Source organism: Eleginops maclovinus, chromosome 23, assembly GCF_036324505.1.
Source record: "Eleginops maclovinus isolate JMC-PN-2008 ecotype Puerto Natales chromosome 23, JC_Emac_rtc_rv5, whole genome shotgun sequence".
In the NCBI taxonomy this organism is placed as follows: domain Eukaryota; kingdom Metazoa; phylum Chordata; class Actinopteri; order Perciformes; family Eleginopidae; genus Eleginops; species Eleginops maclovinus.
Window position 1 is genome coordinate 17,115,527 of NC_086371.1, and position 15,370 is coordinate 17,130,896.

At 41.1% G+C, this 15,370-nt stretch overlaps 1 protein-coding gene across 5 annotated transcripts in view; it reads left to right on the top strand.

Moving 5' to 3' along the window:
• unc5a (unc-5 netrin receptor A) overlaps positions 1-15,370 on the top strand; it is a 124,097-nt gene that overhangs the window by 49,942 nt on the left and 58,785 nt on the right. For all 5 annotated transcript variants that reach the window (XM_063875928.1, XM_063875929.1, XM_063875930.1 and 2 more), the window contains exon 2: positions 7,464-7,676. In XM_063875928.1, the coding sequence (XP_063731998.1) occupies positions 7,464-7,676 (213 nt within the window). The remainder of the gene's footprint in view (positions 1-7,463; positions 7,677-15,370) is intronic.

A 15,370-nucleotide genomic window follows, 5' to 3' on the forward strand; every position in this document is an offset into this window, starting at 1 on the left:
GGTTGACAACACTTTGACAAGTGTCGCAGAGGGCCTCACGTTTACAACGATTTGTGTCAAAAGCCTTTGGAACAGAATGAGTAACTTCTGCCGAAATCAGCAGTTCTACACTCCGCCGCTTTGTCATCTTGCCAAATTGAACATGTTTTTTTTCTGTGTGGACGCTTGGCATATTGTGAGCTGCGAGGCCGGCTGAAAGGGAACATGTTTCGTCTAATTGTAAGGCTCTCAAAGTAACAATTGCAATTAGAAGTGTTTTTGTTCGGCTGTTCGGCATCATAAACAATATAGATTTCCAGCGATAGTGACAATTCATTATTTTAAGGTTTATGACTTTTGATCATTATGGCAATCCGCCCTGCTTTTGGCAGTCTGACTTGTTGTATAATGCAGAGTGAAACATCTCACATAAGCTCCAGGCATATTCGGTAATTAAAGGATTAACTTGGTAATCTAAATTGTCTCTTGTCTTTAACTTCCTGTTTCTTCCTATTATTTCCTAACATCCATTTCACAGATTTAAAACTGCCTCCTATCCCTCTCCGTCTGCGTTTCTGTTTCTCCCTATTCCTGCGCTTCTGTAATCAACTTGCTTGTGAATAACCTTGTTTCCGGCTAAGCGCAAGGGGATGACAAATCCACGAGCGTGTGCGTGTCTTGGATGGAAAAGACTGCAAATGCGTCTACCCCTCCCGACATCTCAGGATGTCTTCAGCTCCTTTGAGGATTGCGTGTAGTTATTAAGTCAAATTGTGTCTGAATATCTGTGACTCTTTCGGAAAAACATGCACTGAACCGCCAAACAGGTGGAGCTTTGAAGAATCTGAGATATTTACATATCGAGTGCTACAGCATTTTCAATCAACATCCAAAACGAGTCAAATCTATCAAGTATTGTGTGCTCAGGCCTCACTGTGAGACCCCCAACATTATGTAGCCTCATGATTCATGCAGAGGGATCCTTCAATTCTCTTTCTGTTTCCGGCTGAATATTTTGGTTGGTTGAAGTGACCTTTTACAAAGAGGGTAACCTAATGGCTAACTAAAGCTTCACTAATACACATTCAAGATTCTGAATGATTTGTCCTTTTGGAGAATAGATTATGTTTAGACTCAAAGAAGAGCACATTTCTAAATGAAAATGGCCCCTGATCTCTGCCATGCTCTGGGTTTGAATTATACATTTTTTCAATTCACGTTCTTCATCTCTTGTGGTGACACTATTAAAAATGAGGCCACCATTAAACGTTTATTTCTTCATAAAGTGGCTTATTACTCATACATCATTTTTGAGAGGCCTAAACTGTTTAATGAAAGAGGACAGTATATATGTAATTTGAGTAAAATGCCAGAGCTAGTGTAGTCACTGAATTAGGCATTGCAGAATTAAGAGTTTTGGAGCCAGTGATTGAAGCACGGGTTTATAAAAAGGGTTTTGAATCTGACTTGTGCATGGAAACACCTGGAAGTGAATGAAGACAAAGCATCAGCTGTAGCACTTCAGTGATGAACAGGAATCGTGAGACTCTTAGTCCACACAGTGTTAATGATGCTGCTAAGAATAGGAATGTGGCTTCTTAATCACAGGTCTGAACGAATAACGATTCAAAAGGAAAGATGATTGTGTCTCGTGTTAGCGTTCTTGCTGTTGTGTACACAAATCAGGCTTCCAGCTGCTGATCCTGTTAAACATCACTTTCAGCCATTTATTCACACACATTGCACAAACCCCCACATTTACAAAGACAAACAAACTCACACACATGCAGAGTCTGTCACTTAAGCACACTTCTTAAAATGTCACCTCTTTTACGTTGACAGGAACTTAAAATGGTGTCCTAGGTTTCAAGGCAAATTTGCCTTTCAAGAAGGCATCACCTTAAAAGGCGAGCGACGCGAAGGTGTCGGCGCTGGTGGCAAAGGTAGACGGCAGAAAGTTTCTTCCCCGCTTGGACCCCCCTGCTGAGGCGTCGCTTCAAATAGATGACAGGAAAACATAAATAAAAATCAACAAACCGGAATCTGCAGATATGTAAACTCCCGTTCAAAGGTGTAAGGCTCATTAATGGTGTTGCTGTGCACCGTATTTACACAACTAACAGCGCTAACTTTTTTCCTTTGTTTAACGACATCACTCAACAGCATTTAATCATTCAAAGTGCTGCCTGTTTGAGTGGATATGATTTATGTTGTAGACTTTTGATGGCATTTAAAAAAAAAAAAAAAAAGGTGACCCAGAGACCCGAGCTTAAGGAACGCATCTATCTTGGGAATATTCTTGTCAGGGAACAGTGTAGGCAGCGTGTTATTAGAGTACTGGATTAATATATGCACACAGATGTACAGCCCTGCATCAATGTGCGTGCTTAGCAGACAATTTTCTATTCATTTAAATTGGAGAAGATTGCTATAACGTGGTGTGTGGCATGTGTGAGACTGATTTACTTACTCACCACACAGCCCCCGCCTCCTTCTGTCCTTTTCTCCCTGATCTTTTTTTTTCTTCTTTCTCTTAAGCCTCTCTCCATCCTTCAAAAATGATGCAAATGTGATGTGATGAAGTTTGGGTTGCCATGGGTGCCATCTCTCCTACATGTTTATTTAATGCATCTGAGCCTGTTTCTATACAAGTGTATTTCTACAGCCAGTGATTGATGGTTTCCCAGACCAGCTTCAATAACCAGGGCTATTGTACGCTATCTAAATTGTTCGACGTTTTTGCATTTCTCTCTACAGCTGTTTTTTTTTTTTTTCATAATTCTTCGTCTCTCATTGATCCAAAGAAAGACAAAGCTGCTTGTGAGAAGCAATTTCATTTTTTGCATGCCTGCGATCTATATTTTGTGTACGTGAGCATGTTTTTTTAGCATCTTGGGAGTGTGTTCAGCTCCATGAATGTGTACATGTATGTTTGACAGAGAAAGTTTGTGTGTGTGGCTAAATGAAGAATGTTTGTCTCATTGTATTCTGAATCCCAGACATGTGGAGGAGTAATTATTTGTCATCTGTGGACAAATATACATCAGTCAGCCGTGCTCCACATAATATATGATGCTGGATGGAGGTCTTTCACTGAAAACATCCCATTTCTGTGTCTTTCCCACTGTGCTTGATCATTGTCAACGTTAATGTTGTCTGAGGCTTATTGAAAATAACCATACAATGTTTCCATGACACTAATGTACGTACATCACATTTGGAGTGATTACGAAATACATGAACTCAATGGTTTAAAAGCATCCACCAACAGAGTGCTTGTGACAAATTGATCTTGGCTTGTTGTTAATGGCAGCTGAACATGAAATGGTTTAATATTCCAGATAGTGATTTTAATTGATTTCAGAGGACTATGTAAGGTGCTGATGGTGTCATAAAACACTTGTTATGGCTGCTGTTCATCACTGTGATGTAAATTATGCCCAGTGATTGCTCAATGATGCTTTCCTTCGGGACATGATGTTGTAAAAAAAAAAAGAAAAAAAGAAATGTAATTGGCTCCAAAGGGCACACAATGTGTTGGTGCCATGAGGGAGAAACACAAAAGAAGGTTATTTTCACTCCAGCTTTGGTTTTTATCCCTGCTGACATCCTCATACTCTCAGCACTCAGCTATTGTTTTCTCCAAGTGGATAATAAGGAGTCAAATATTAAAATAAAAAGTTTTCCAAGAAATGATGATAACACGATCCGACAGGATGGGGAACGCTGACACGAGCAGACGAGTGAGGATAACTGAAGATTTAATTTAAAAAATAAGACTTGAGATTTGTGTGCATACAAAAAAATGTTCCTGGAAAGTGATACAGTGAGAGAGGTAAAGTAATCATCAAGATGGAATGGCAACAAGACGTTTACAGAGCTGCACCACTTGTGAAAATGGTTTACATTACATTGGCCTTGGCATATATAAATACTGTGCTTACAGGAAAAACATTTTTACATTTTAAACACATATTTTGAGTGTCTTTGACTGAAACATAGCTTCATAAATGTTTTGTCTTGTGGACACGCTTGTCCCCATGACTTGGGAGTTGACGATTGGTCAGCCAAACACATGAGACATGGGGTCTGTGCGCAGCAGGAAATCTGCTCTGGGCATCATGGCTCAGCTCACTGACAGCTGCTGCTCCCTTGTTGTTTTTGTGAGTGAGTGTGTGTGTGTGCAGTTTTGTGTTTGTTTGAGGTCAGTTGAGTCGTCTCTCAAGAGAATGGCAGCTGCAGACAAATGTCAGGTCACAACCTGATGCGTGTCTTTAAAAAAAGTACAAGTATATAAAATCATTCTTCTGGTTTCTTTTCATGAAGATGCTTGGTACTCGTGTCATGTTTACTGGGCCCTAGCAGCACATCCAGCATGGTGTATCAATTAAATCATCTTCACTGGCTGAATCAGCAAGGGGTGTGTGTGTGTGTGTGTGTGTGTGTGTGTGTGTGTGTGTGTGTGTGTGTGTGTGTGTGTGTGTGTGTGTGTGTGTGTGTGTGTGTGTGTGTGTGTGTGTGTGTGTGTGTGTGTGTGTGTGTGTGTGTGTGTGTGTGTGTGTGTGTGTGTGTGTGTGTGTGTGTGTGTGTGTGTGTGTGTGTGTGTGTGTGTGTGTGTGTGTGTGTGTGTGTGTGTGTGTGTGTGTGTGTGTGTGTGTGTGTGTGTGTGTGTGTGTGTGTGTGTGTGCTAAATGATCTGGCAACGAACTCGAATGCATTTGACAAACAACAGCAGCTTGAGCCAATCACATTCAGCGGAATATAATGCAGTGCCCACAGTCTTGCTGTATGTCTATTTGATTTATGCATTGACCTGCAACAAGTCTGTTAAGTGGCTGATACTCCCTGTGCACGTGTGCCCGCACGTTGACTTTGAAGTACATTGTCGTGACAATAATCTAAGCCAATTTACAACGCATCATCCTTCTATTATGGGTTTGATATAAAGCGGTGCGTGACTAGAATGCCCTCCCATAAAATGACAATTTACTTCTCTAAAGAAATTACGTGTTTAACCTCATTAACCTGAAGCGCAGGTACTAAAAGGAGAGACTGGCCCCCACCCCCTGTGACAAATACAAACACACAAACACAAATTGGAAACCTCATCAGAAGTTGAGAGGTGATGTTGAATGTGACCCTTGCAAATGAGCATCCAGCGGTGAGTTAACAGCATCAGGGGCTCATTGAGCCGCTCTCGCTACTCGTCAGACTCTCAGGTGGCGTTCGCTTCACTCTGTTTCAACATCATCCGTCCTCTATGTGATGATTAACCTGGCAGGTGTGAGGTGAGTCTCGCCCATTGTTTTAGTGAGCTGTCTTCTTCTGTCTGCCGGGAATACAGAGGGTCAGCCCCGGTCGGCTAATAGCCGTGGTCACAAAGCTGGAAGCCGGCCCATTATAAGAAGCCGCCATCATTATGACCAACACACTTTCAAACAACCTGACCTACTGGTCCCACGCTGTTTATTAGCAAAGTTTTGGCTCTCTGTTAAAGCAATTATACTCACCATTCATGATGAACTGTGGCCTTTTCCTCAACACTACGAGACAAGAAACACACACTCGCATACATAGTAAATAATCACAATCGAGCATTTGTGTTGTCCTGATAATGAATAACACATTAATAACATTTTCTTCTCTGCAAATGTGTTTCAAAAAAGAAAATGTGTTCGGAAAAGGGGAAAGTGTCAGCAAGTGATGTATGTCGTTCATTGGACACAGAACATTTAGTTTCCATTAAGAGTTAAACATGTACACGAAACATTAATGGGGTTCAGCGGCAGCAGCAGTGGCATGCTTCACTATCTCATCCTGATAAATTAGCAACTCAGCACAAAGGGGGAAAAGAAAAATATGAGAAGAAAGAGAGACATTAATATAATGTGCAGTGGGGGACAACCTGACTGATAACGTCTTTGTCCAAAAATGGGTGTTTGTGATACAACGTTATAGTATCTCTGACCCGGGTGAAGGCTGGACGAGGGAGTAGAGGAAGAGAGGAGAGAAAGGTCAGCTCTAGTGTTGCCGTTTCATTATGAGAGATGTGGACTCCCATCCTCTGCTGCTGCACAGGGAGTGATGGAGCTGGTTGTTAATGCCTGGTCTGTCAGCTATATTGGATTAATGGCAGTAAATGAATATTACACTCCTTTTAAAGGGGTTTTATTTTGGGATTTAGTGGTCTCCCCTGAGTGTTGGTGGTGTAAAGAGGTTATTTCCTTCTTCCTCCTCCAGTCTGCGTCCTCTCGCTATCTCTCGCACAAAGCTAATATGTTTAGAGAGCGATACTGTGCGCATGGAGGAGGGATATGTGCGCTGTAGGCTTCATTGTGTCATTCAGCATTTGTCTTCAACATTTTTCTGGGAGCGTAAGAGTTTGCTGTAAAATGCAGCATTGTCCCTCTGAAGGACAGATCCTGTTTCTGCGCTCAGCACTGGTGGGAAGTAACTAAGTACATTTGCTCAAGTACTGTACCTAAGATCACATGTGAGGTACTTGATTTGTACTATTTTATACTTCCACTTTTTACAATTTTGGAACCAAATGTATTACTTGTTACTCCATTTATTTAACAGATTTATTTACAAGTTACTTAAAAAATTCTGATTTTGAAATGCAATACTTAGAAAAGGTATTTCCTATTTCTACTTTTAAAGTATGATTATTTGGTAGTGACTAAACCATCCAATATTATATTGAAATAACTAAAACAATGAGTGGGTTAACAGAAAACTTATTGGAAGTTTTTTTTTCAAAAACCTTATGGTTCCAACTCCTTAAACGTGAAGATTTGCAGCTCTTGCTTTACATTTTTTACATACTTTTACTCGAGCAACATTCTCGATGCGGTGCTTTTACTTGAAACATATGTGATACTAATACTTTTCCTCCAATTAAGATTATGAATAATTTGTCCATTCCTGGCATTCAGTGGATATGTATCCATCCTTTTTTTTGCCCACGTCTCCTGTTTGTCTCAAGGAATAGCACATCCTATACTTTATATAGGAACTTATTTTGCTAACCTAACCCTAACTGTCAGTCAAACTGTCACTCATCTTTAACCTCCCTGCCTCTTGCCCTGTCTTGCTTAATGCGGTTAGACTGCTGGTTGAAGAGCCGTATAACACGGTGTGAAGTGTCCCAGTCGCTGAGACGATATTTATGGCCACCGTTCCATCAGCGCTGATGTTAAAGGGCTGTGATTAAGAGCTGAAGTAAAGACCTGGACTCCATACAGCATACAAGGCCAAGCTCTGTCACTGCCAACTTATTTCTGTCTCTCTTTTCTCCGTCTGTCCATCTGTCTTCTTCTTTCATATGAATATGTATGAGTTGCAGTTCTCCAAGGACACTGGATCTCTGCATTAGATATTTGGTGCATTGCATTCATGACAACTTGAAAATGTAAAAGCAGTTTTTGTATTTAGCATCGCTACAAAAATCACTGACTTGTTTTCCTTTTTATTCTCTCAAGGCTCCGAGCACGCCACGGCAACACTTCCCGCGGCCTTCAATGACCTGTTACCTCACTTCCTGGTGGAGCCTGAGGACAACTTCATCGTGAAGAACAAGCCGGTGACTCTGACCTGCCGCTCCACCCCGGCCACGCAGATCTACTTCAAGTGCAACGGAGAGTGGGTTCACCAGGACGATCACTTGATCGAGCGGACTATCGACCCAGCCACAGGTACATACAATACAAACTTATGTTTCCCATCTCCAACAAACTTGTCTTTATTCAGAGATTGTACCTTGTTTTCAGATGCTGTTTTGTTAGAAAATGTGGAGCTCCATAGATATATTATGCAAAGTGTTTGCGTGCTGAAACTAAGGTTCGCAATTTGCCAGTGATTACTGTGCTCCATCAGGCTCTTGGCTCATCCTCCAGCATATTTATCCTGCCATTCTCATAATAAGCACATTGGTTTCAGTCTCAGAAATCTTCTCAAATCACCTTGGAGACCTGTTTGTTTTTCTCCCTGTTATGCTGCAATTCCCCGCCTCCGTCATCAGTGTCATAAACATGTATGACACTGATGTGCTGTGATTCAGCAGCGATCTGCAAATTCAAACCTCCTATTCACAGCCTGACAACTGATTGGGAACGAGACACGTGGAAATGACAGGGATATTTTCTTTTTTGGAGCAGGAACGCACACAGACATACAAGCACTTCCACTCTTTGGTTTGTGGCCAAACATTACACATGCATAATAAAGATAATGGACATAAAGAAGAACTACACAAAAACAAGGACACACAGCCATCAGCGTGTGCACACAAATAAGCAAAAAGAGAAAGGAAAGGTGTTTAAAGCAGGAAGGGAAAGTTAAGCAGGGATGTATCAATTCATCGGCACACTTGGCATCTTTGTTTTTAGATGAAGAGCTTATTGTACCAAGATTTTATTCATCTGGTCTTCAGGGTTTAGAATTCAAATGTAGTAGCTCACTGAATGTGGGAAGTTATTGTAAAATGTAACAGAGGGAACTATCACTTACATGTTGATGCCTTCTGACACTCTCATAGGTCATAATTTCTGATTTTATTTAACAAATATTGTCCCATACTGAGGATTTGATCGTCGTTTATGCTAGCTCTTTTTATTTTATTTTACAACAATTTACAATTTTCTAATCTCTGCTGCGTGGTAAACTTTGAGGTCTGTTGAGTGATTTTATATGCAGTTCCCCGAGGTTCAGAAGCATTTTTCTTTAACAACAGAAGAGTAAAACGGTTGTGTTCCTGCTTGTTTTTTTATTTTACCTTGTGTATTTCATTTTAGTTCCTTTTTCTTGAATAGCAAATGAAAACAGAAGGGAGCACTTGTGGACTTGGATCATTAAGGAGAGATTGTCAGTGAGTCAACACTGATACAATAAGACCAATTCATAATGCTGTGTTCCTACTTGTGTTGTTTCAATAACTGTTCTGCTCTGTTATTCACAGTGGATGTGGGGGGGGGGTGTTAAAATGAAGTGTTGCCAATATCAACAATTCTTGTAGGGAAAAGAAGAGATTTTATCTAGTGAACATTTTAAATAATAGTTCAAGTCTATTCCCCACAGGTAAAAGCTTGGCACGTCATACAGGGAAATTAAAAAACTATTATATAAAGTTTCTGTTGGCACACATGCAGTGGGGCAAAAAAGTATTTAGTCAGCCACCAATTGTGCAAGTTCTCCCATTTAAAAAGATGAGAGAGGCCTGTAATTTTTATCAGAGAGACAAAATGAGAAAAAAACAATCCAGAAAATCACATTGTCTGATTTTTAAAGAATTTATTTTCACATTATTGTGGAAAATAATTATTTGGTCAATAACAAAAGCTCATCTCAATACTTTGTTATATACCCTTTGTTGGCAATGACAGAGGTCAAACGTTTTCTGTAAGTCTTCACAAGGTTTTCACACACTGTTGCTGGTATTTTGGCCCATTCCTCCATGCAGATCTCCTCTAAAGCAGTGATGTTTTGGGGCTGTCGCTGGGCAACACGGACTTTCAACTCCCTCCAAAGATTTTCTATGGGGTTGAGATCTGGAGACTGGCTAGGCCACTCCAGGACCTTGAAATGCTTCTTACGAAGCCACTCCTTCGTTGCCCTGGCGGTGTGTTTGGGATCATTGTCATGCTGAAAGACCCAGCCACACTTCATCTTCAGTGCCCTTGCAGATGGAAGGAGGTTTTCACTCAAAATCTCACGATACATGGCCCCATTCATTCTTTCCTTTACACGGATCAGTCGTCCTGGTCCCTTTGCAGAAAAACAGCCTCAAAGCATGATGTTTCCACCCCCATGCTTCACAGTAGGTATGGTGTTCTTTGGATGCAACCCTGCATTCTTTCTCCTCCAAACACGATGAGTTGAGTTTTTACCAAAAAGTTCTATTTTGGTTTCATCTGACCATATGACATTCTCCCAATCCTCTTCTGGATCATCCAAATGCCCTCTAGCAAACTTCAGACGGGCATGGACATGTACTGGCTTAAGCAGGGGGACACGTCTGGAACTGCAGGATTTAAGTCCCTGGCGGCGTAGTGTGTTACTGATGGTAGCCTCTGTTACTTTGGTCCCAGCTCTCTGCAGGTCATTCACTAGGTCCCCCCGTGTGGTTCTGGCATTTTTGCTCACCGTTCTTGTGATCATTTTGACCCCACGGGGTGAGATCTTGCGTGGAGCCACAGATCGAGGGAGATTAGCAGTGGTCTTGTATGTCTTCCATTTTCTAATAATTGCTCCCACAGTTGATTTCTTCACACCAAGCTGCTTACCTATTGCAGATTCAGTTTTCCCAGCCTGGTGCAGGTCTACAATTTTGTCTCTGGTCTCCTTTGACAGCTCTTTGGTCTTGGCCATAGTGGAGTTTGGAGTATGACTGTTTGAGGTTGTGGACAGGTGTCTTTTATACTGATAACGTGTTCAAAAAGGTGCCATTAATACAGGTAACGAGTGGAGGACAGAGGAGCCTCTTAAAGAAGAAGTTACAGGTCTGTGAGAGCCAGAAATCTTGCTTGTTTGTAGGTGACCAAATACTTATTTTACAGAGGAATTTACCAATTAGTTCATTAAAAATCCTACAATGTGATTTCCTGGATTGTTTCCCCCATTCTGTCTCTCATAGTTGAAGTGTACCTATGATGAAAATTACAGGCATCTCTCATCTTTTTAAATGGGAGAACTTGCACAATTGGTGGCTGACTAAATACTTTTTTGCCCCACTGTACATTTATTGTATTGCAGCATTCTGGTTCCCAAAGTAAATTTCTCTTAAAACCCTCTAACTTAAATGCAATGTATTTGTGTAATCTGCTCCTTACACATGCGTAGTGTAGGATAGCAAGGTGTGATGCCTCCGTGCAGGGCGAGATCTGTCAATTGTTTTCTCTATTGAATTTTCAAAATCCAAGATGATGTCTTTAAATGTCTTGTTTTGTCGATCTAAAACCTCAAAATATTAGGTTTCATAAGATTTATAAAACAGAGAAAAGCGGGATCTTCATCTCCATATGTGAAAGACTGACAACAGCGCTTTCTGCCATTTTTCCAGAAGGATTAATCGATCAAAACAGTTTGCAATTATGTTTCTGTCTATTCACTCATTTATTAGTCAACTAAAAGAGACCGCTCAAATCCTTGTATTTAAAATTCCTCTCAACTTTAATAGACAATTACCTTTTTAGAAGTCTGTCAAACTGTTTTTAATGCCTGAACATTAACCATTTTAAAATTGTGAAATTTTCACACTATGAGTGAAGGTTCCTCTCTGCCTGGCTTCTCACTTAGCTGTCTGCTCCATACAGAAGCATAAAAAAGAAATGGGCAGTATCTTGGGAGGAAAAAAAGATCCGATTCCTGACCTGCTGCAGAAACCTATTACTACAGAGCAATCTCTGATTCCTGCGTGATTGTTTTCCCTCTTTTGTATCGAGGTGCATTTAAATGCACAGATTTTATAATATACATGTAATTTGTGGCACTCATCGTAAAGGGTGAACCTGCTTTGATACGATGAGTATAACTTGCGTTTATTCAGGAGCTAAAGATCACGCTGTGCCCCATAAACAGCAGCTTTAATGGGAACATCACATTACCAATGTAATGTTGCAGCGCCAACATTTAATGATGATGGACCGTTTGTTGTGTTGTTATGAAGTGGTAAAGTCAGAATTTATTTGTCTATGAAACAAATCTGCCGTGCCGGGTGCCAAAGACCCCTGCAGCCGCGAGGGGCTTCGTCTTTAGGAACCCTGTGAAGTTCCAAGGACTCCTCGCAGCTCTCCACATCGCTCGGTGGTCCCGCTGCCTTTGAAGATGAATGTGTCATGTGGGGCTGTGCAGTTACGAAGGACACATGGTTGTCCAGAGGTATGGTGGCTCCAAGGTACCCACATCGATCTCTCAAACGCTTGTGCTGTTTAATGTCAGCACTTTCCTGAGGAGGTTACTGATGGCTCCCTCTAATCCCCTTTTCCTGCAAGAAACTTGGTGTGTGTGTGTGTGTGTGTGTGTGTGTGTGTGTGTGTGTGTGTGTGTGTGTGTGTGTGTGTGTGTGTGTGTGTGTGTGTGTGTGTGTGTGTGTGTGTGTGTGTGTGTGTGTGTGTGTGTGTGTGTGTGTGTGTGTGTGTGTGTGTGTGTGTGTGTGTGTGTGTGTGTGTGTGTGTGTGTGTGTGTGTGTGTGTGTGTGTGTGTGTGTGTGTGTGTGTGTGTGTGTGTGTGTGTGTGTGTGTTACAGGGTTGTCAGGCTGTCCTCTCACTCTGGTCGTCACAGTCACACCGGGCTCTAAAGTTGTACCTGTTGCCAAGCAACCAGGACTTCTGTCACGCCAGTAGCTGCACGTTATCAACATCTTGCCTTGAGGAGGGAGAAATAAGGAGTTTGGAGACATACCCAAGTTGACAAAAATTGATTGACAATTTATACCCAGTGTAACAGTGACAAATCACTTTCTGAATATAGCCAGCTTCTCCAGAAGAAACTTTGAGAAATGTCCTTTTGGACTCCGAGGGGTCGTCTCAGCTCAGGCTCTGCACTGATCCATTTGCTCCATTTACTCAGACAGATGTAAATACAATGCACACATGTGACTGGCCATCGAAAAGCCACTGACACTCCAGCCTCTGTTTCATTGGCTGGCATGTTCGCCCTGATTGGGATTCTCACCAAGGATACGTATTTCTTTGTTATGTAAATGAAAGTGCAGCCCGGATCGAGTTAATGCTCCTCATTCCAACAGAAATATAATGAAAATAGCATGAAGATGTAACAGAGTCAAGAGTCGCTACTGGAGACGGTTTTCACATGTGCTCTGCGGTTCTCCGTTCAATATGATAATCTCATTCTCTTTGAAGGATGAGTGGCCCATCAACAATGAAACGCATACAGTTTGATAGGGCTTAAAGCTACACACATGATATCTCAATATGGGATTATAGTAAACCCTATTGCAGAAATGTAAACAATGGGCTATTTGCTTTCAACCGTAGGAGTTGTTCTTTTTATAATTAGTTATTCATGTTTGTCATGTATTCAAGTTTTACAAATCGTAAGATTGCATGAATTTTTGATAACCAGCAATTTGACATTTCATGGTTGAATAAAGTTTAAAAGGTACAGTATTTATTTACTCCTTTTTTTTGCCTTCATCAATAAAGCCATACTGTTTCATGATTCTTGTTCCAACAGCCAAAGTCCTGCCATAAACCAGCTGCAATAAAAATTTGTTTCAAAATAGGATGACTTTGAAATATAGAATCGGAGGATGAAACCCTCTTAATTGTCACGTACATGCACACAGTGAAATTGGTCCTCTGCATTTAACCCATCCTAGTATTAGCTATTGTGCAGTGCCCGGGGAGCAATGGGGAGGGGGGATTGGAGGTATATGTCACATAATCAGAACTCATCATAAAATAGGATTTTTTTTTAAAGTCATAAATCATGAATTTATTGACAAAAGTTAATTGCAATTGTGAAAAACCCCAAAGCATCAGCACCTACTTTCTGCGCCAATGATTTAAATTCACGAAGGGAGACCAAAGTTAGCAATTTTAGACTCTAGAGTAACTGCAGAAGGATTGAGGCAGACACTGAACGCACGCAGAGACTCCTTCACCCACTCTGAGATGCTTACAGTATAATATAAAGATGAGTCACAGCCATGGCATGGGCCGGAATAATGTTATATTTGACCAAGATATAAAAAAATTATGCTACAGATCTAAATCTACTGAGCAGAATAACAACTCTCATTTCTACGAACAGTGCTGAGCTGAATCATGATATACCTTAAGACGATATTAATGTGCCACTATATTGTTAATACCAGGGGGGGGGGGTGTGTGTGTGTGTGTGTGTGTGTGATAACTGCAAATCACTAGAGCGGGACATCTTCATGGCAATATTGGACTTTATTTTTATTATTTCTTTATCAATGTGATAAATAACTTTGAGTTGTTTATTGTATTTAATTTATAGATTGATATAAATGTATAGTTTTCCGGAAATATGACCATAATATAACATCAATTTCATATACTTTAATAGACAATTAAAACCAGAACATTTGATTTAAACCTCCTAACCTTTTTAACTTAATGGAAAAACATTTTTATTACCTGAATGACTATTTCATAAAGCTAAATGGAAAGCAGTGAGAATCTGATTATGGGAATTTAAAGTCATACCAGGCCGCCTGTTTCCAAAATTCAGGCCTGATCACGAGTGCACCCCAAGCATCCGTTTTCTCTGCGGCTTCGACTCCCGCACTCACAATGACTACTCTGCATGTTTTTCATCACTAAAGTATATCAAGTAGGGAAAAAAAATGATCAAAGAGCGCTGAAGCAGAAATCAACAACCCCTTTTTCACCTTCTCGGGTTAAAGTAATATCAGAAAGGTGGCCTTTTTCAGACATGAACTAGTCTGGCTCAGCACAGCGGAGGCAATATTCAGCACACTCCATCCCTGTTCACTCCCGACAGACTCAGACAAACGTCAAAGTAACTAGAAGTGTTTGAATTAATAACTGACCGAGGTCTGAAGTGCAGACATGTTTCCTTCAGACTGCTCAGTATTCTCACCTCAGGAGGTAGAAAACATGACATTCGGATAACCATCTACAGCAGACGTGACCTCTGCCCTCATCAGACAGGTCTGTTTATTGAATCTGAATCACTGCAGGAAAGACAAAAGAGCTGCTGCCGCTGACTGGGTATACTGCACTCTTACAGTTTGAGTTACTGACACACCTTTGTATTCTGCGATCGCTTTGGACCTTTTCCCCCCTCCCCCACAAAAACCCACTAGTACCCTTACACACAGGACTCACAACACCCTCACACACCTGTTTCAGAAGCTCCTTTGAACATGGAAAAATAAAGAGATGTCACAATTTGTCCTTCCTCTCCTGGTATCAATGTCCAATATCGATCCATCCTCGAGTCTATCAGTTCTCATTACCTGCCCTCAGTAACTTATCTCAATTGTTATGGCTGTGACTGCTTCCAAAGCCCCGTCCAGATTTGTACGTCTCCCAGGTCATCCGTTATAGCGCAGCAGACACAAAGACGTCTGGCGAGTCCTAATAAAGACATATCCCCTCCGAACAAATCAATGCTGACAGTGTGTTTGCATAGATTAGGAGATTTCCCCTACACTATGATTTCTCATCAGACACATGATGAGGAGAGGGGAGATTGGCATTTGAGTGGAGGATTGTTGTACGGCCAGACTGATTTGATTTTGTTTGCATTTCATCTGCCAGCACTGATGGAAATGATTTTGATCCACGCGTCGCATTGTCACCCCAGCAGCAAACCCTCTCAGGTGGAAAATACATGCATTTCACATTCCCATTTCAATAAGCCTCGCCAACTGCT